Source organism: Eleutherodactylus coqui, chromosome 1 (assembly GCF_035609145.1).
Source record: "Eleutherodactylus coqui strain aEleCoq1 chromosome 1, aEleCoq1.hap1, whole genome shotgun sequence".
Classification (NCBI taxonomy): Eukaryota; Metazoa; Chordata; class Amphibia; order Anura; family Eleutherodactylidae; genus Eleutherodactylus; species Eleutherodactylus coqui.
Window position 1 is genome coordinate 235,982,435 of NC_089837.1, and position 22,460 is coordinate 236,004,894.

The 22,460-nt window shown below is 43.0% G+C and overlaps 1 protein-coding gene across 1 annotated transcript in view; it reads left to right on the top strand.

Annotated features, from left to right (window-relative positions):
- The first annotated feature begins 12,858 nt into the window (after positions 1-12,858).
- The window catches only part of LOC136632169 (amine sulfotransferase-like), a 162,132-nt gene continuing 152,530 nt past the window's right edge, over positions 12,859-22,460 (top strand). The window contains exon 1 of the mRNA XM_066606860.1: positions 12,859-13,172. Within this exon, the coding sequence (XP_066462957.1) occupies positions 13,132-13,172 (41 nt within the window). The 5' untranslated portion in view covers positions 12,859-13,131. The remainder of the gene's footprint in view (positions 13,173-22,460) is intronic.

The following is a 22,460-nucleotide window of genomic DNA, read 5'->3' on the forward strand; positions in this document are numbered from 1 at the left end:
GGAAAATCACCGCTCTGCTGCACTTCATATAACTGCATTTCTGTGGAACAGATTTCTTATCTGATTGAATATAGTCAGTGGGCCGGCCTTCCCTTTAAAAAAAAAGGGAAAAATTCTATTTGGCCTGCCTCTGTCAGTCCTCAGCGTTCTGTGTACGTGTGTGGTGGGTGGAGATAGTAAAAAAATCATACGCAGCCAGCTACGTTTAACAGCAGTCTTGCGCCAATTTATTTCCTGCCTGCCTGGGAAAAATCACCGCTCTGCTGCACTTCATATAACTGCATTTCTGTGGAACAGATTTCTTATCTGATTGAATATAGTCAGTGGGCCGGCCTTCCCTTTAAAAAAAAAGGGAAAAATTCTATTTGGCCTGCCTCTGTCAGTCCTCAGCGTTCTGTGTACATGTGTGGTGGGTGGAGATAGTAAAAAAATCATACGCAGCCAGCTACGTTTAACAGCAGTCTTGCGCCAATTTATTCCCTGCCTGCCTGGGAAAATCACCGCTCTGCTGCACTTCATATAACTGCATTTCTGTGGAACAGATTTCTTATCTGATTGAATATAGTCAGTGGGCCGGCCTTCCCTTTAAAAAAAAAGGGAAAAATTCTATTTGGCCTGCCTCTGTCAGTCCTCAGCGGAGATCGAGCAGCATGTACAGCCCAGGCAGTGCAACAGTCTTTAAGGGCCTGGACAGCTTTATGGCTCCCCAGCAAGACTGTGTCACCGCTCCCCAGTCAAGGCTGAGTCGGCGGGAGCACTGTAAAAGGATGGTGAGGGAGTACGTAGCCGATCGCACGACCGTCCTCCGTGACGCCTCTGCCACCTACAACTACTGGGTGTCGAAGCTGGACACGTTGCCTGAACTAGCGCTGTATGCCCTGGAGGTGCTTGCTTGTCCTGCGGCTAGCGTCTTGTCGGAGAGGGTGTTTAGTGCGGCTGGGGGAATCATCACAGATAAGCGTACCCGCCTGTCAACCGACAGTGCCGACAGGCTAACACTCATCAAGATGAACAAAGCCTGGATTTCCCCAGACTTCTCTTCTCCATCAGCGGACAGCAGCGATACCTAAGCAATACGTAGGCTGCACCCGCGGATGGAAGCATCGTTCTCTCTCTCTCTGTCACCAAAACGGTGACATTTCTGCTTCAGCAATCTGTGTATAATATTCCTCCTCCTCCTCCTGCTCCTCCTCCTGAAACCTCACGTAATCACGCTGAACGGGCAATTTTTCTTAGGGTCACAAGGCTCACTCATGTAATTTTTCTAAAAATTTTTTAGACGTTTCAATGCTCTTAAAAGCGTTGGAACTTTAACTTGAAACAATTTTTCGTTAAACTGGGCTGCCTCCAGGCCTAGTTACCACTTAAGCCACATTAACCAAAGCGATTAATGGGTTTCACCTGCCATCTTGGTTGGGCATGGCCAATTTTTACTGAGGTACATTAGTACTGTTGGTACACCAATTTTTTGGGGCCCTCACCTACAGTGTAATCATAGCAATTTCTATGTTCTTCGCCTGCACTCATGGTACAGAAAGGTGTGGGGGGTTGGCCTACACTTTAGCTACATAAATGTAACTTGGGCCTTGGCTATACTGCAGCTACTGAAATGGAACTAAGACTGCGCTCCCACTATACTGCTGCTTCGGAATTGTTCCTGGGGCCTGTGTAGGCTGCTACTATTACTTAAATGGAACTTAGACTATGCTCCTCCTATACTGCTGCTTCGGAATTTTTACTGGGGCCTGTCTTGAGTGCTACTATTACTGAAATGGAACGAAGACTGCGCTCCCACTATACTGCTGCTTCGGAATTGTTACTGGGGCCTGTCTTGAGTGCTACTATTACTGAAATGGAACGAAGACTGCGCTCCCACTATACTGCTGCTTCGGAATTGTTACTGGGGCCTGTCTTGAGTGCTACTATTACTGAAATGGAACTAATACTGTGCTCCCCCTATAATGCTGCTAGTGATATGTTAGTGGGGCCTGTCCTAATGCTACGGCTGAAATGTTACGAATTATGGTCTCTGCCTATACCGCTGCTAATGGTATGTCTCTGGGGTGTGGAAACAGAGGCTTCCCAAAGACATGATGGCGGCGAGGCCATTTCCCACCAACGCGGTTACTGTTAAGGTGCATATAACCACGGACACGTGGAGAGGACACGTAGTGCCTCAAAAACATCCCCCTCCTCCTCCAACAATGAAAATATTCTTGGCAAATGCCTTTGCATTGGTTCGTCTGGTGGCAGTCCAAGAATTTCACCTTTACCGACACAACAAGAGAGCCCCCCCACCATCCCCCCGCCACGGCCCACTTAATCCTGGCCACATTCCGAAAACCAACAAAATAAAACCGCGCTACTAGGTCCGCAGTCACCACCACATTACCACCAACGCGGTTACTGTTAAGGTTCATATAACCACGGACACGTGGAGAGGACACGTAGTGCCTCAAAAACATCCCCCTCCTCCTCCAACAATGAAAACATTCTTGGCAAATGCCTTTGCATTGGTTCGTCTGGTGGCAGTCCAAGAATTTCACCTTTACCGACACAACAAGAGAGCTCCCCCACCATCCCCCCGCCACGGCCCACTTAATCCTGGCCACATTCCGAAAACCAACAAAATACAACCGCGCTACTAGGTCCGCAGTCACCACCACATTACCACCAACGCGGTTACTGTTAAGGTACATATTACCAGTCTGACTGGGGCATGCAGACACCTTGACAGAATGAATAGTGTGTGGCACATAGGTTCCCCATTGCTATGCCCACGTGTGCAGCTCCTGATGGCAGTGGCACAGGATTATATTTCTCATTGCTTCTGTACAGCATTGTGGGCTATCGCCCCACCACTTTTAAAGAGGGTCGCTGCCTAGCCGTGCCAACCCTCTGCAGTGTGTGCCTGCAGTTCCTCCTCATGGCAGACGCACTTATAAATAGACATGAGGGTGGTGTGGCATGAGGGCAGCTGAAGGCTGCGCAGGGACAGTTTGGTGTGCGCTATGGACACTGCGTCGTGCAGGGGGGAGGGGGGTTGGGCAGCATGTAACCCAGGAGAAGTGGCAGCAGAGTGTCATGCAGGCAGTGATTGTGCTTTGTTGTAGGTAGTGTGGTGCTTAGCTAAGGTATGCCATGCTAATGAGGGCTTTTCAGAAGTAAAAGTTGTTGGGAGGGGGGGGCCCACTCTTGCCGGTATTGTGGCTTAATAGTGGGACCTGTGAACTTGAGAGGGAGCCCAACATGTAGCCCCTCGCCTGCCCTATCCGTTGCTGTGTCGTTCCCATCACTTTCTTGAATTGCCCAGATTTTCACACATGGAAACCTTAGCGAGCATCGGCGAAATACAAAAATGCTCGGGTCGCCCATTGACTTCAATGGGGTTCGTTACTCGAAACGAACCCTCGAGCATTGCGAAAATTTCGTCCCGAGTAACGAGCACCCGAGCATTTTGGTGCTCGCTCATCTCTAATAAACATTGAATGAATATTTCTATTACAACTATGTACTTAAAGGTGGGTCTAACATGTACCCAGTTGCGACAGGACATGAAAAATGTCTTGTTAGGGTTCTCATATTTATTTAGATCTCATATATGCATAACCACTTGTAGGGTATCCCTTAATGGCTATTTTCTATCAGTTGTGGACATAAAGCTGATGAGAAATCACCATGCAAGAGTATAACTTCTGTGGAAAACAGTAACAACAATTACTATTAAGAACAACATTTTAAAGTTAAGAACTGTTGGTCTGGGTTAAGCGCCCCCAAGACAGGCCATACTGCTGAGTGTGGTCGATTATGTAAGATACATGCCAAATGCCACAACACACCACCTACCTTCCTCCTTCCTAAACCCAATAATCATGGTGCGGGGAAAAAGACTTAACAGGAATAACATGAGAATTGAAGCCACTTTGCCCAGTAGTTTTTGAATTTTCCCACCTGGTCTAGTTTAATGGCAATTAAATGTTCCATTACGCAGTTGTGTTGGACCATTAAAAAAATTTCGGATAAGGAGGGAATATCAGAGCTTTTCCATCTTCTAGCAATAGCTGATCTAGTTGCCGTCAGTACATGGGATAAGATCACAAGGTCAGGGGGATTGCACTGTTCTATGCCTAGTGATAGGAGAGCCACACTTGCACTCTAATTAAAGTTAATCTGTAGAATGGAGCAAAGTGACAGATGTATATGCTCCCATAGAGGCTTGAGCTAATCCCAGAACCACCAAACATGTATCAGCGTGCCTGTTTGTTTGTGGCATCTCCAACATAGGTGCGAATGCTGTGGTGAAATCTTTGCTAGACGATAAGGAGTCAGGTACCATCTGTATAAAAGCTTCCTATTGGTTTCTAGGTGGTTTGCACAGTGAGATGTCTTCAAACTGAGTTGGAATGCTAGCGAGTCGCGACCATTGATCGGAGTTGAAGGATTTCTGAAAATCTCTCTCCCAGTTGATTTGAAAAAGAAAATTCTTTAGGTGTAAGCCAGATGATAGGGACGCATAGGCTTTAGATATGCCTCCAGCCTGCTCCCCACTCTTGTATAGGAATGACTCAAACTTTGTAAGTAAGGTTGTAGGCGGGCGTTTTAGTGATGAAAGATAGTGTCGTATTTGAAGGTATTTATAGAATTCTTTATGTGGTAATAAGTATGTTGCGTGTAGCTGACCAAAAGACTTCATAACAGGTCCTTCAAATAAATCCTCTATATTTCCGATGCCCAGATTGAGCCACATGTCAAGGTTTATATCTGGTACTAGTGATTGGATCACTTCCAAGGGCATTTTAAAGATTCGGCAGGGAAGGAAATTAGTTACTATAGTCATTCTTTTCCACATGCGAAGGGTAGCAGTGATAGTAGGGGAAAAAGATGTAGGGAAACTCTTAGTTAGTCTAGAAACCCATAGGAGATTTGATAGTTTAGAGTATCCAATGATATCAGACTCAATTTGAATCCAGTGTTTAGAACTATCGTTTATCCACCAGCTTTTAAGTTGATCAAGTAATGATGCATAGTAATAATCCTTTATACATGGGCACCCTAGCCCTCCTTGGGATGGGTGGAGGTATAATACTTTGGCCGGCACACGCGCTCTCTTATTGCCCCAAACATAGCGCATCAGCAAACTTTGTATTCTATTTAAAGTGCTATTCGGTATAACGACAGGGAGGTTACGGAATAAATATAAAATTTTTAGAAGCAACAACATTTTAACAAGGGCAATGCGGCCTATCCAGGAAATTCATAATTTAATATAGTTTTGTATGTCTTTTTCTAAACCTGACAGTAAAATGTTTAAATTGATATGCCCTAATTGGCTGGTAGGGAATGTTAGGGTAATACCTAAATAGGGGATTTGTCCATCTACCCACTGATAGGGGTATAGTGATTGTAGTTTTGCTTGGGTGTTTTTAGAAATTCCCATATTGAGAATTAGAGATTTGGAAGCATTGATTTTGTAGTAACTGACCCGACTAAATTTTCCTATAATTTCTGATAAAGTACTGAGGGAGGATTCTGGGGATTTCAGACTAAGAATAACATCATCTGCAAATAGGCCTATGCGGTGTTCAGTGCTACCTATTACGATGCCGGAAATATCTGGAGATGAGCGAATCATATGGTCGAGGGGCTCCATCACCAGAGCGAATACTGTTGGCGATAGTGGGCAACCTTGTCTAGTTCCGTTTGAAATATCAAATGGTTTAGAAATGGAACCAGAGGTATATACTTGAGCAGAAGGGGAGGAGTACAAGGCCATTATAGAGGAAATCAGATGACTGCCAAAGCCAAATTTCAGAAGCACTTTTTTAAGATACCCCCAGTGTACACGATCAAACGCCTTCTCTGCATCCAGAGTAAGGAGCAGAGAAGGGGTTCCACGGGCACAAGCTACAGAAATGATATTAATGAAACGGCGTGTGCCATCACTAGCTTTTTTTTTTTAACAAATCTTTATTTGTAACTGGGGAAAGGGAAAGTGGGAGAAAATGATTACATTATTTCCTCTGTAACAATTATGGCATAAAAAAGTGTCAATTAATAAAACAGTAAGAAATAAGAGCTTTTGCCAGCTTCAGTACATTTTCTATAGAACTTACAATTATAACATAATAGTAAGTATCTTCTTCCAGCTGAGCAAATTATCAAACTTACAATCCGTTTGGAAGAATGGAAATTATAAAACAGCGTATCTTTATCAAAAATTATCAACAATAGTTTATCAACAACTATGTACATAGTGTGGTTGCTACTGTTGCGTCCGGAGTTACTGTAACCGGGAAGGGAGGCAAAACCTCGCACCCAGATTTTAAAAGGCAAAAGTTCTCTGGTCCAAGTCAGTGAGAGACCCCTGCAAGCCGAGTGTCCCCCCTGAGTAGCTGTCATGCTTATTATTAAATTCCAGGTCCATCACCCTTGAATCTCAGGTAGGCCTTGTGTTCTGCAGGATGGGGTTATCTCTGCGCTACCTCTGCTAATTCTCTCAGACTAAGGAGGTGTGTTCCTCTGAGAGCCAGTCGGGAGGAATCTATTCTTCCGGTAAGACAGCCAGGGTGACCAGACCTGCAGGTATTTGGCATGTTGTCTGCTCTCCCAAGCAGCTAATACCTCCATCCTGCAGATTTTGTCAAGCCTCTCCATCCATTCCCCTATAGTGGGAGGTTCCTGATCCCTCCAGTGTGCTGGGATAGTTAGTTTTGCTGCTACTGTCATCTGAGTGATAAGATTGTGACGTTTGGGGCAAAAGAAATCTGAAGGTGCCCAGATAAGGATAAACTCCTTTGTAAGGGGAACAGATTTGCCCGTGATAGATTTTATAAGATCTGTAATACTCTTCCAGAAATTCTCAATCTTAGGACAGTCTACCCATATATGTGTAAGTGTTCCTGTGTGGGCGTCACAGTGCCAGCATTTATCTGAAGGGGTCAGTTTTATTCTGTGTAGGAAGTCCGGAGTACGGTACCATCTTGTTAAAGTTTTGTACGAGTTTACTCGTATTCTGATACATCTTAAAAAGCCATGTGAGTGTGATAGAATTAGGGATACGTTTTTGTCAGTGAATGTAGTCTCCAGTTCTCTTTCCCACGCCAGAACAAAACTTGGTTTACTCGAGCGAGTGTGATGCAGCAGACCAGCATATATCTTTGAGGTCAAACCCAGAGGTAGAGAGGGAAGCAGCAGGAAAGTCTCGAGCCAAGATGGTTCATAAAATGGGCCAAATCTGGCCCGGAAGGAATTTTCCATTCTCCTAAGGGAGAGTGCCTGCAAGAAATGTGCCTGTTTGGCTACCTCTGCTGATTCCCTGGGTCTAACATCAAAGTGTTCAGCTGTGGTGATATCTAGCCAGTATTTCCAATCAGCCAGATATGACTGTTAAGAGTTTAAGTAGAATGGTAGAAAACTCATTGGTGCCAGAGCTGAAATACATCTGCTGGGTGTCAGGGATGTTAAGTATTGATTAAATACTTTTAATGTGCCTCTGGTCAATGGGCTTATATTCTGTTGTTGGAGAGATTTGTTGGTCGGGCACCAGAGGCTCCCCAGGAGTCGAGGTCCCAGTACGTCTCTTTCTAGTGCAATATGTAAGGGGTTATCCTTTAATCTAGCCAGCTGTAGCCATCTGTTCAGATGTATCGCCCTATAATAAAGTGAGAGGTCCAGAAGGCCTATACCAGCGTGTCTGGGTTTTTGAATCAGTAATCTATGGGGCAGTCGTGGTTTACTTCTCTCCCATAGAAAACGTGTAAAACATTGTTTGATGTTAGTAAAGAAGGCTTGTGGGATGTTCATGAGGGTTGTCTGTAATACATACAATATTTTAGGTATTACATAAGCCTTCAGGTAATTCTTTCTGCCCATCCATGATACAAAAGGGATTTTGGTTGTCTCCAGTTGGCCACGGATCTTAATGAGTAGTGGTTTGAAGTTGGCAGTGTACAGATCCTGCAAATATCTTGGGAGCATAATGCCCAGATATTTTAAATATTTATCTGGCCACTTAAAGGGGGCTAGTTTTGGGAGGTCCACCAACTCTGACCTTGGGGCAGAAATGTTCAGGATCTCAGATTTAGCATAGTTTATTTTAAAATTTGACCAATACCAAATTGGTTGAATATTCCCAGTATCTGGTGCAGGGCCAATTTTGGATTAGAGATTATTAGTAAAAGGTCATCGGCGAATGCTGCGGTCTTATGCATATAGCCACCTGCTTCTATACCTCTTATCTCCTTGGTCTGTCTTATTTTTTGTATTAATGTTTCCATAACAAGGATAAATAGGGAGGGGGAGAGCGGGCATCCCTGTCTTGTTCCATTGAAAATACAGAAAATGGGAGAGAGGGTGCCATTAATTCTAATTTGCGCAGAGGGGAATTTGTATAGTGTGAGTATGGCTTGGATAAAGAGGGATGGGAAACCAAATCTGGTAAGTGTAGCCTCCATGTAAGACCAGCTGACTCTGTCAAATGCCTTTTCGGCATCGGTACCCAACAGAGTCAGTGGAAGCCCATGGGACTTTGCGTGGTGCATTAGGTTAATGAACCGTGAGGTATTGTGTTTGCCTTCTCGTGACTTAACGAAACCCACTTGCTCTGGATCTATTATTTTATGTAGGAGGTGTCGCATTCTATATGCTAGCAGCTTTGCCCACCACTTCACATCAGAGTTAAGTAGGGAAATTGGGCGATAGCTGCCACATTCCTTGCTGTCTTTGCTCTGTAAATTGTTCGCCATTCAGAAGGGAGTTACACAACGTCAGGAATCTCGGAGCTAGTACCTCTCAGAATTTTTTATAGTAGCTGGTTGGCAAACCATCAGGGCCAGGTGCCTTCCCACTGTCTATGGAAGATAGCACCTCCAAAATTTCATCTCTAGTAAATGGTTGGGTCAGGAGGTGTTTATCCTCGTCAGTGAGCGACAGGAGCTCAATCGAATCCAGGAAACTGGAGGTTAGAGTTTCTGCATCTGGATGTCCTGGAAGGTCATACAGGGAGCTGTAAAATTTTATAAATTCTTTCGTGATTTCATCTATTTTAGAGACTACTCCATGGCTGGGGGATTTAATTGCCTCTATAAACATTTTTTCTTTACGTTTTTTTAGCAGGGCAGACATGACTTTAGAGCCTCTGTCTCCGTGCATGTAATATTTGAAAGAGCTCCTCTGGTACAGCCTCGCAGAACATTTAGTAAGTAAATTTGTGAGTTCCCTCCGTCGCTCTCTGAGCTCCTCTTGAACACTGGCCGCCCCCGAGAGTTTACTTATGCTTTCCATTGTATTGATCTGCGCAAGTAAAGAATTTAGTTCAGCTTGTTGCTGTTTCTTGCATTTGGCTCCCAGAGCAATGAGCTCCCCTCTGATGAAGGCCTTATGGGTCTCCCATAAAATAGCTGGCGAGATTCCTGGTGTGTCATTTCTCTCAAAAAAATCTTTTAAGGCATTGTTTAGTTGGGCCTGGGTTTGTGAAGAGTCTAGTAAGGTTTCATTTAGTGTCCAGGACCAAGCGCGCGGAGGGATACTATTGATCTCAAGTGAGAAAGATACTGGTGCATGGTCCAACAGTGTAATAGAACCTATTTGTGGGTCACTCGTCTGTGGGAGAAACCTGCTATTGATAAAAAAATAGTCTAGCCTGTGGTAAGATTTATGTAGAGGTGAGTAGAAAGAGTAGTCTCTATCATCAGGGTGGTGTGTTCTCCAAATATCTATAAGACTGAGATCTGCTAAATAGCTTTTTAATTTACTTAGTGCTTTGTAAGAAATAGAGAACGTTCCATTTGAGGTGTCTATTAGAGGGTTTAGTGCTAGGTTGCCATCACTAGTTTGACAATCTTTAATGAAACCAACTTGGTCCTTGTCGATTAGATTTGGCATGATCATCACTAATCTGTTTGGCAGAATTTTTGCATATAGTTTTATATCCGTGTTTAGGAGGGCGATTGGCCTAAAATTTGAGGGGGTATCAGGAGTTTTGCCAGGTTTGGGTAGAGTAATAATGAGAGCTCTCAACATTTCTGGAGGGGTTTGCCCCTTCGTAGCTATATCATTAAATACTCTGCTGAGATAAGGGACCAAAATGTACCTATAGGTCTTATAATACTCACTAGTGAGACCGTCAGGTCCAAGAGATTTGTTAGATTTCAGTGCTTTTATTGCTTTGAGAACCTCAGCTGAGTTAAATGGCTGAGAAACGGCATTCAACTCCGCGGAAGATAGTGTGGGCAATTGTACGTTGTCCAAAAACGAGGATATTTCAGTATTTATGGGTTGGGTGATTGAACAATCTTCCTTTAAGTTATATAGAGTCTTGTAGTAGCCTGCCAGTATGTCAACCATGCCTTGAGGGTCATATATCTTAACGCCCTGAGTGTCATGAAGGAAGGGTATGCGCGTTTTAGCTGTATGGATTTTTGCTTGTTTCGCTAATGTAGATCCAGTCTTATTGCCTTGCCAGTAGTATGTTAATTTTAATTTCCTTAAAGCTAGATCGTGTTCATAGATACGAAGCTCCTGGAGCTGCTGGTGTAAAGCAGATATCTCTCTAACTCTATGTATGGAGTAGGATGTTTTGTTTAATCTGTGTAATGTACCTAGTTGCGTTGGTAAAGACTGTAGTAAGGTGTTTTTTATCGTAAGCATCTTGTTTAAGAAAATGACCTCTAATAGTAGCCTTATGTGCGCACCATAAAGTTGGGTCAGAGATCTCACCATTGTCATTGAGATCGAAGTAATCTAGGAGGGCCTGCAGTGACTGGGGTGCATATTTTGGGTGTTGTAGTATGTAATTATTAAGGTGGCAAGTCACAATAGGTGGTTGATTAAATTGTTCTTGAAGAGACATTGCTACTGGCGCATGGTCTGACCATGTTATGGCGCCTATTGTCGTAGATGTAACGTTTTTTATAAGGTTTAGATCTATCAGAATAAAATCAATTCTGCTATATACTTTTTGAGGGTGTGAAAAATAGGTATAGTCGCGCTCAGTCGGATGTTGTAGGCGCCAAATATCAAAAAGATTTTTGTCGTTTAGTAGGGGAACAATAGAGGTTGGTTGGTTTGTATTCTGAGTAGTGGATGAAGTGTCTACTGAGGGCCATAGAGTTTTATTGAAGTCGCCCACTAGCACTAATGGGCCCTCTTTAACCTGACCTATAGTTTTTAAGATGTTTTTAATAAATGTATGTTGCTTAGAATTAGGGGCATATATTGAGACTAGAGTATACTTAAAACTATTAACAGAGCATATCAGTATGACGTAGCGTCCATTGTCATCTATGATCTCTTTATGGACCGAAAGTGCAACTGTAGCCTTGATGGCTATGGACACCCCACATTTTTTATGTGTTGCAGGAGAAGAGAAAATATGGGAGAACCGCTTGTGTGTCAGCCTAAATACGTCTTCTTTGTTTAAATGCGTTTCCTGAATGCATAGTATGTCTGTACTAGTTGTATGAGCCTCCTTCCACACCATTGATCTTTTAAAGGGTGAGTTTAGACCCTTGGCATTGATCGATAATATTTTAAGTACCATAATACAAGAAGTAAGGTGCACCGAATTCAGGGATGGATCTGTGGGGCGCAGGAGAATTATCTCCATTATGTGGGCCCTCCAGCTCCACCCCCGATCACAATATGACCACAGTCCCATCACATACAAGCACATCCCAGACCTTTTAGCAAAGGGAAACAAAGTAAACTCAAAATACCAAACACAATGGTTAAAAATATGGGCCTGTAAGGCCAACAAAATAAACATTGAGATAAATGGTACACATATTGCCATAGTTCTCGCAGGGGACTGGATTTACCGGTTACCAGTGGTTTACGTGCCAGATACGGCAGTTTTAGAAGAGAAACAACCCGAGTAAGGAGAGTCCCCAGTCCTGTAATGATTGTTCCGTAGGAGGTTGTGTTAATTGGCCACAGAATGTTCTTCAGTGCGTTTCTTGCTATATGGAACTGTGGACCATTCCTCCTGTAGGGATGGGGAATTCCTTTTTCCATTAGATCCAAGTGGTCCAGGGTGGCCCTGTGGGAAAATATCCGAGTCTTTACAAAACTGTAAGGCTTCTTCCAGACATTGTGCATAGAATTTAGTGCCATTTCTGGTGATAATAAGTTTCACAGGGAAGCCCCATTTGTATATGATGCCGTGTTTGCGAAGTATTTTTGTGCTCGTAGCATATGCTCTTCTTCGTAAAAGTGTCGCCTCTGACAGGTCTGCAAACAGTGTAACATTTTTAAAGCGGTCTGGAAGAGTAGGTGGGATTCTAGCTGTTTCCATCAATTTTTCTTTAATTTGAAAAAAGTGTATACGTGCGATGACGTCTCTTGGTACACATGCGGGTGAAGCTTTAGGCTCAGGGAGCTGGTGTGCTCGATCGATTGCTAGATCATAGTGAGTGGCGTTGGGGAGAAGGACAGTAAAGAAATCGGTGAGAAATTCCCCAAGATCCTCTGTTTTGACAGATTCAGGTATCCCTCTAAATCTAATATTGTTCCATCTAGACCTGTCTTCAATGTCTGCTAGTTTTAGTTTTAGAGCTTCCACTTTTTCCTCTATGTTGTTAGTAGCCTCAACTAACCCATTGTGGGCTGACGTCAATTCAGCCACTTTATTTTCAATATGGCATGTTCGGTCACTGAGTGATGTAATGTTGCTTGTATAGAAGAAATTGCTTGTTGTATATCTTTTTGAATGGAGAGTTTGAGGTCTGTGAGTAGCAGACGCATTGTTGCTTCAGTTATGGGCATATCTGCACTTTGGGAATCCATATTCTGTGCTGAAGTGCTTTTGGAGTGTGTAACATCCTGCTTCCCCCAAGTAGCTGGAGCAGTAGGCAATGAAGGGGTTAATGCAGTGACTGTTGCTGAGCTTTCTACTTCTGCTGCTGGGTTATTTATACAGCTACAGATGAAAGCCTGCCTGCTGTGACATTCCCTGCCTTATCAGCCTCAGATAGCAGTGTGTAACTCACTGCCAGTGAGCGGCTGCCTGTAATAACACTGTGAGAGAGTGCTGTGCTTCCCTGCTGCTGGGCAGCGCCATCTTGCAGAGCCCTGCTGGCCAGGAAGAACTTTGTCACTTTTAGAGGACTTTTCTTAACCCTGCCACGAACCAGGATGCTCTCCACAGTCAGGACTGTCAGTGGAGCTGGGGAGAGGTGAGTGAGCTGTACATCGGGTGTTTCTGACCTTGTGTGTGCTGCTGAATTGCCGTGTATGCCGGCAGTTTAGGATCTACACGCCCTCTGCCATGCACTGCTGGCCACGCCCCCATATGCACATATTTTAAACAATAAAGCAGGGTGTCAGCTTTGGGATATTTTCTTTCTTATGTATATATTGTTGTTTTATTCTATAATTTTTATTTACTGATGTGTGTAATTATGTTTTTACTATCGATGTCCTCCATGACGTCATATAAGACCTCCGGGCAACATTCATATGTTTTAGTTTTTTTTTTTTTATTTGAAATATTTTTCCAGTGCCCGTAGTGGAAGTTACACTTCTGGTTTCACTTTTCAGTGCACAGCACTCATTGAACGCTGTGTACTCGGGGAAGTAAAAGACAGAAAGGGTTAAAAAACCCTCATGCCTTCTCCGGGTTATCAGCTGTTACTAATGGCTGACAACCCATCCTGCATCTGATTGATTGCAGAGACAGGAGGCTTAAATCCCCACCGGTAATATTACATACGGCTGTGCTTCAAGCCCGTGACCAGGCGCCGTAAATTTACAGTGCTTGGTCCTAAACGGGTTAAGTTAGCTAAGTGTTTCCTCACCATCTCTCTGCTCATAGATAGCATTCTTTTATTTCTTCAATAGCACAGGTAAGATCAGTTGATGTTGCATTTACTTTCTGAGAGAAAACAGATACAAAATAGGAATTTAAAAGTTTGGCCTTCTCACATCATTTTTAAACCAATTCACCATTTTCTTCCTGTAAACATCCTATTGCATCTTTTTATTTTGACATACCCTTAAAATCATTTTTATTCTTTTTGGCCGCAGTTGCAAACCTCAATTCATTATTAGCTTTAGCTTTCCTGACATTTGCCCTACAGTTTCTGCAGACTGTATTATATTCTTAAGATATTCCCCTCTCCCTTCTTTCCATTTGATTAACTCATTATTCTTCCTATTTAGCATGGATAGAAGTTCCGTGTTCATCCATCCTGGTCTCTTTAAATGCTTCCCATTTTTGCTCATTTTAGAGATTGTTATTGATTGGGCTTTGGGAATCTTGCATTATTTCTCAACCTTCTTGGACATTTCTTTCCTTAAGAAGATCCAGCCATTGGATCCTTTCTTAGCTCTTTCTGAGTTCATCAAAATCTGCCTTTCTGAAATCCAATCCTGAAGTCGGAGTCTTCCCAGGTCTTCCTCTCCTTGTTATCCAAAATGCAAGGAAAGCATGATTACTGTCTCCTAAGGTCCCAGCCACACTTCCTTCCTCAACCATTTCCTCCCTGTTGGTAAGAATTAGGTCGAAGATAGCAGATCCCCTTGTTTTCTCTTCTACCTTTTAAAAGATAAAGTTGTCAGTAAGAGCGGATAAGAATTTATTGGACCCATAACTTTTGCCTGAGAGGCATTCCCAACAAATGTCTGAATAGTTAAAATCTCCCATGATCATACTTTTTTTGAGAACCTGGCCATCTGATGAAGAAAGAGTTCATCCATATACTCTACTTGTCCAGGCAGCCTATAGTAAATGCCTACAATGGTGTCCACTCTGTTGTTCTATTCTTGTATTCTTGCCCAAACAGTTTCTACAGAACTACCATGCTCTGAAGCTTGAATCTCTGTGGAGATGAATGCTTCCTAACATACAACGCAACACCACCTCCTTTTTTATTAGGTCTGTTTCTTAAATAAAAATTGTATCGTTCAAGCCTTGTATTCCAATCATATGTATCATCCCACCAAGTTTCTGTGATGCCTATGACATCATAATTATCTTCCTGTGTTAGGAGCTTTAATTCTCCTTGTTTGTTTCCCAAGCTCTGTGAATTTGTGTAGAAACATTTTAGTTCGTGATCGGTGTCTCTTGCTCCTCTACTTTCCTTATGAATTTTTAGTCTTAGTCTTTTCTATCCACTTCTTATAGCAAGGTTCTCAATTGTATTGATTATCTGTATATTTTTGGTCATTCACTTTACTTCCCCAGTTGTTCTAGTTTAAAGCTCTCCAGATGAATGTATCAAGGGGCCTGCCAAATATATGCTTTAAAAAAATATAGCAAAAATAGGAAATTTTGTATATCTAACCTCACAAAAAATGGAATAGAAAGCAACAAAAAGTAATATGCATCACCAAACCAAGTCATTAAAAACTACAACTTGTCTCACAAAAAAACCCAGACTCAGCATCGCTGATGGTAAAAAAAAAAATAGGGGTCATAGAATGCACCTATACAAAAATACATGTTTTCTAAAAAAAAAAGTTAAAAATATTGCAAAAAACCCCCTAAACTATATACACTCGGTATCTATGTAGTTGTACTGACTCACAGAATTAATTTAACCCCTTAAGGACCAGGTTGTTTTGTACCTTAAGGACCAGACACTTTTTAGGGATTTTACCCATGTGGCGATTTTACTGCTCCATTTTTTTTCCTTTAGCTACCAAAATTATTTTTGCTGCGTTTTTTTCCCCGTGACATATTGGACTATTTTTTTTAATATCTTTTTCACTAACTTTTTTTTCTGTTTTTTAGTTTTATTGGGGGTAAAATGCTAAAAAAAAAAAGATTTTTTTAACATTTATAGTTTTTAAAAAAATTATTTTTATATTTACACTAAAATAAAGTAAGGAAATGGGTTCCTCTATTTATTTCGGACGTTTTGATATATAGTATGTATGGTTTTGGTTTACAGGGCGCATACGGCGACGGTTTTTGTTGGCGTCTGCTTTGTGTTGTTCTCTTTCTTTTGTATGTATTGTTGTTTTATTCTGTTATTTTGTTTTACTGATGTATGTAATTGTGTTTTTTACTATCTGTGTCCCCCATGACGTCATATAAGACCTCTGGGGGACACTCACTTTTTTTTTTTTTTTAACTTTATTTGACATTTTCCCACTGTAGCTGGGCAGTCCATAGGACCCTCAGTTACAGGGGAAAGCAACCCCTGTGGTGACATTAGTCACCTGCAGAGCTGCCAGGGTCTAAGTCTGACCCTCCAGCTCTGCAGTAGCAGGGAATCCCGGGAGGTCACATGACCCCCCGAGGCTCCCGTAGTGAAAGAACTTCTTACTTTCACTTTCCCCGGACAGTGCTCATTGAGCACTGGATATCGGGGAAGCAGAAGGCAGGAAGGGTTAAAAACCCCTCCTGCCTTCTGCTCCAGGGTATCAGCTGTCACTAACAGCTGATAACCTGTTCCTGCTCTGACTGATTGCAGAGGCAGGAGACTTAGAGCACCGCCGTATTTTTAGGATCGGTGGTCCTCAAAGCTCAGCACCAGCCGCCGTATATATACAGTGGCTGGTCCTTAATGGGTTAACATTATATATATACACTACATACTGAACGCAGTTAGAAAAAAAAAACATGCCATGTAGATTTTATTAATCGTGCCTCTAGAAAAAATTTAATAAAAATGTTATATGTTCACAAAAATGGGATAAATGAAGACAAGAACTCATCCGGCAAAGAGCTCAGTCAACGTAAAAATAAAATGTTATGGCTCTTGGAATGTGGCGACCAAAAACCAAATCTGTAAAAAATTGGTATTGCCAGAATTGTGCTGAACCAGCGAATGATTTGAAAAAGCTGTTGCAAACCAAATGAAAAGAATTCTGACATATGCAATATTTTTTTTTTAAGAAGATTGCTATGACTCATGGAGAAGATTTCATGGATATGAATGAGATACACTCTCTTTTCAAATACACATAGGGGATTAAGATGCAAACAGACTTTGGTAGTAAAGGGGATAAGAGAGAAAAATATGTCTCACTTATACCTATGTGTAGTCTTGAACAAAGTTTTATATTCCTACCTGGAAAAAAAGTTGTTATAAACCCAATGGAAAGAATTCTGACATATACAATGTTCTTTTCAAAGATCACAATGACTCATGGAGAAATCTCTATGGAGATGAATGAGATTACACACTCTTTTCAGATACACATATAGTATAGTCTTGTAAGGGGGTGAAAGGAGCTCTCACCCCCTTATGGAGCTTGCTAGTGGCAATTCCCATATTAGGAGGGAGCTCTAGCATATGTACCAAATGTACAAAGGCTCATCAAGTTTAACCCCTTGAGTGGCGGGTTTCCTACGACCCTGTCGTACCCACCAGGGCAGGTTTTTTAAATGGTCTAATCATTGAATTTCAACTAATTTTGCAGTCGCGTTCCAAGAGCCATAACTTTTTCATTTTTCCATTGACCAGGCCATCTGAGGGCTTGTTTTTTGCGGGACAAGTTGTACTTTTTGATGGCATCATTTTTGGGTATATATAATGTATTGCATAACTTTTGTAAAAACATTTGTAGGGAGATTGGGGGAAAAAAAATAAATTCTGCCATTTCTTTTTTGGATTTCATTTTTACGGCGTTCAACATGCAGAATAAATAATGTGATATCATTATTCTCTGAGTCAGCACCATTCTGGCGATAGAAAGTTTATACAGTTTTTATGTTTCGGGGAGGAAAAAAGAAATGGGGAAAAAAGAAAAATGGAGCCATGTCATTAAGGGGTTAAATAATGTACCAAGTTCCTTCTCTGGGTCATTGCGATTTAGGGATACCACTAGAGATGAGCGAGCACCAAAATGCTCGGGTGCTCGTTACTCGGAACGAAATTCCCGCGATGCTCGAGGGTTCGTTTTGAGTAACGAACCCCATTGAAGTCAATGGGCGACCGGAGCATTTTTGTATTTCGCCGATGCTCGCTAAGGTTTTCATGTGTGAAGATCTGGGCAATTCAAGAAAGTGATGGGAACGACACAGTGATGGATAGGGCAGGCGAGGGGCTACATGGTGGGCTGCTTCTCAAGTTCCCAGGTCCCACTATTAAGCCACAATAGCGGCAAGAGTGGGCCCCCCCCCCGCACTGTCAGCGTAAAGATCGTTCTCCTCTGCCATAGCTGTAACAGCTGTGGCAGAGAAGAACAATGTTTGCCCATTGAATTCAATGGAGCGGCAATACAGCCGCTCCATTGAAAGCAATGGGCTGCCGGCGTGGGCGGGGTGAATTGTCGGGAAGGGATTAAATATATAACCCCTTCCCTGCAATTCATCCAGAAATGTGTAAAAATAAAAATATATACCGGTGTATAAGGCGACGGGGCGTATAAGACGACCCCCCAACTGTCACCTTATACGCCGGTAATATAGCAGAGCAAAGAATAAAAAGCATTACTTACTTCTTCAGACGATCTGCGGCGCTGCTGCAGGATGTCGCTCCCTCCTGGTCCACGGCAGACTATTGCTTTCTCTACGAAAGGCTTGAAATCCCCGCCTCCAGAACCACAGCCAATCACAGCCATTCAATGACATCATTGTCATTGGCTGTGATTGGCTGAAGGCACATGTCTTTCTGGAGGCAGGGATTTCAAGCCTTTCGTAGAGAAAGCAATAGTCTGCCGTGGACCAGGAGGGAGCGACATCCTGCAGCAGCGCCGCAGATCGTCTGAAGAAGTAAGTAATGCTTTTTATTCTTTGCTCCGCTATATTACCGGCGTATAAGGTGACAGTTGGGGGGTCGTCTTATACGCCCCGTCGCCTTATACGCCGGTATATATTTTTATTTTTACACATTTCTGGATGAATTGCAGGGAAGGGGTTATATATTTAACCCCTTCCCGACAATTCACCCCGCGCACGCCGGCAGCCCATTGCTTTCAATGGAGCGGCTGTATTGCCGCTCCATTGAATTCAATGGGCAAACATCGTTCTTCTCTGCCACAGCTGTTACAGCTGTGGCAGAAAAGAAGGATTTGTCTTCTATATGTTCTCAATGGGGTCGGCGCTGCTGCCGCCGGCCCCATTGAGCGCATATACAGAAGATTTATGGCCTTTAGAAGGACCGTTGGGGTTCTTGAAGCCTATAATAACTCCTAACACTCTCCCTATAGCAGCTCCAACATGATAGCACTTTCCCTGAACTAATGTCAGAATGCATCCGTAGCGAGCCGCGGGAGGGACAGGTTTCAATACTCGGGTGACACCTAATCTCGCCAGCCACTCACTGCAGGGGGGTGGTATAGGGCTTGAACGTTGCAGGGGGAAGTTGTAATGCCTTCCCTGTCTTTCTATTGGCCAGAAAAGCGCGCTAACGTCTCAGAGATACAAGTGAAAGTAACCCGAACACCGCGTGGTACTCGTTAAGAGTAACGAGCATCCCGAACACCCTAATATTCGCCCGAGCATCAAGCTCGGACGAGTACGTTCGCTCATCTCTAGATACCACATGTGTGATTTTATTTTACATCTTTTACAAAGTAAAGGGAGACAAGTGTTTTTATTTTTATTTTTTTTATAATTTTTTCACTTTTGTTTTTTTTTTCAACTTTTTTTTTATTTTTGTCCCTTTAGGGGACTTCCACAGGGACCCATCAGGACCCCCTGATCACTTTCTGGGGGTCTGACGGTGACAGCCCTTTACATACTGCAGTGACAGCCCTTTACATGCTGCAGTCACATAGACTGCAGCATGTAAAGGGTTAACACAGCAGAGATCAGAGGTTTTCTCTGATCTCTGCTGTAAGAGCTGGTGCCTGCTTGTCCTCTGACACCCAAGCACCAGCTCTCCCTGCCACAGAGACTGTCGGCTTGCTTCTGACAAGCCGATGGTCTCTATAGCAACCTGTAAACAAAGCAGGAGACTTAGAAGCAGGAGATTGCCGGCATCGGCAATATCTTCCTGCTTCTCAAAGTCCTGATTTGTTCTCTGTGGGACTGTGCAGACAGAGCACAATGTTACAGCTTGTGGCATTGTGCTCTGCACCTCCCATAGTGATACATACCCCGTAGAGATGAGTGAACGTATTCGTAATGAGTACTTACGCACCCGAGTACCGCCATTTTCGAGTACTTCAGTACTCGCGCGTAAAGATTCGGGGGGCGCCGTGGGGCGGGGAGAGGCACGGCGGTGCAGGGGGGAACAGGGGGGAGCCCTCTCTCTCTCCCTCTCCCCCCCACTCCCCACTGCTACCCCCCGTGCCGCCACGGCGCCCCCCGAATCTTTACGCGCGAGTACTGCTGTACTCGAAAATGGCGGTGCTCGGGTGCGTATGTACTCGTAACGAGTACGTTCGCTCATCTCTAATAGCCCGGAAATCTTCCGGGCTATATCACTATCGGCAGTGGAGCTCGTCCCAGAAAATTTCCGGGCGTGCCACTCAAGGGGTTAATAGACCCAGACTGCATTTTTACAGTTGGCCATCAGAGGAAGCTCCAATTACTATTAATAGAAGTTCATGAAGCTATTATAAGTATATGGGGACTGTAGCCTTGCCCCCAAAAGGACGCCGGGCAGTGGCCATCTTTGGAGAGGCTGCAGGTGGAGGTGGTAGACCTCTTGGGACCAGGTCATTATGAAAGACAGGAGTCGGGACCATTTTCTGAAAGACTGCAGCAGCTTGCATGAAGTAGCGCAGGCTGTCACCACAGTAGAGCAGGGCCTAGGCTGCAGGTCTGCTTCATGGTTGGCTGAACCCCTATGCTGTGGAGCAGCCATAACAGAGGGAGAAGCTGTTGTGCCACAGCCACCTGCCTACTCCAGACCAGTGTGATGCTGGTGAATAAGAAAACCTCAATGCCATGTGGAACTGATGTCCCAGCCATGCATTGTGCAGCAATACAACAATGACACAGGTCTGGCTGGGAGTAAACCCTTAATGCCAAAGTACAGCTAAAACATATAAAGATCTGTGAGTTGACTATGATACAAGGTGACAAGTCTCAGTACAATGCACCATATAGCCATAGGAGATTCAACCTAATGACTACTCCAATGTAAGTGGAGTGAAATGAAAAAAAACCCCCTAAACTCCGCCATCTTTGGGTGTGTCTTGTTTCTACGACCTACACTGCAACAAAAATGACACGATAACTTTATTCCATGGTTCAAAATGATTACTATGATACCAAATTCTTTTTTGCTGTATTACTTTTTTTCCCAAAGATATTACATTTTTATAAAAATTATTTTCTGGAGTACACCTGACTTTCTAATCGCTTTTTATTACATTTTTGCTTAAAGATGGGGTGACCAAAAAAGAGCAATTCTGGCATTTTTTTTTCTGACAACGTTCACTGTGAGGGTAAATAATGTGTTACTTTGATTGATCAGACTTTTTCAGATGCAGTTATACCAAATATGTTTTTTCTTTTATTATTTAGATGCTTTTATTATAAATATGGCAAAAGGGTTAGTAAAATTAGTATAACTTTTTTAAACTTCTTACCTTTTTTTTTAGCTCCCAGAACTTGTAGGGTTTGATCACTCCTGAAGTATGATATAATGCCATAGCATTAAATAATACCGCGATCTGACAGGCATTTTATCAAGCCATGGCACTGGCATGGCTTGATAGGTAATCCGCAATGACAGCTGTTTGGGACACCCGAACATCAGTCTGGGAATTTAAATGCCGTTGTCAGGATTGAGAGCGATATTTACGGGAAGCTTTTGTGGGTGGGTGTTGGCTCTAAGAAGCATCTGGCACCCACATTATGTGGAGCGGGATTGACTCGTGATCCACCTCCATACACACCACAAACCTAAAGGATGTAACTGTACGTTAATGGTTTAAAATGGTGTTTAACGTTTTGAATTTCTAACATTCAAACTTCAATCTTCATGGAAACATAGTAACTAGCTCTTAAATAGTGATAAGATTTGTGAGCAATTGAAAATGAAGTTGAAATAATTCTTTAACCTCAACAACTTACGTGATGCATCTATTTTCAATAATTAGTATACATAAAGCTTTATTAAAGGGATTTTCCAGGCAGTGCCCGCTGTCAGTGCCAGCATACACTGGAGTTTTAGCAGAAGCTGCTGCTCCAACCACAGTGTAGTGGTCAGAGCTTGTAATTGCAGGCAAAGCTCCCATTGATTTCAATGAGAGCTGTATCTACAATTACAAGTGCTGGTCACTACACAGGGGTCAGAGTAGTGGCTACCACTCTGACCCCGGTATAGCCTGGCTCTGACAGTGGGTGCTGCCTGGGAAATAAAGCAGGAAAAAATGTTGGCTAATAAATGTCAAACTAAAACGACTAGAGGAAAGATCAACACACTAGCTGAATATTCTAAAAGAAAACTTTACAGCCTAAGGCCACTCTCACACACACCACTTTTTACCTGAGCAATACAATGCTCCCATCGATCTTATTGAGGTTTCTCAGATTTGAGCTTGAACACAACGCAATGATTTTTGAGTGCTGTCTGTTTTATTTTTTAATGACATTTGAAATCGCTGTAAAATGC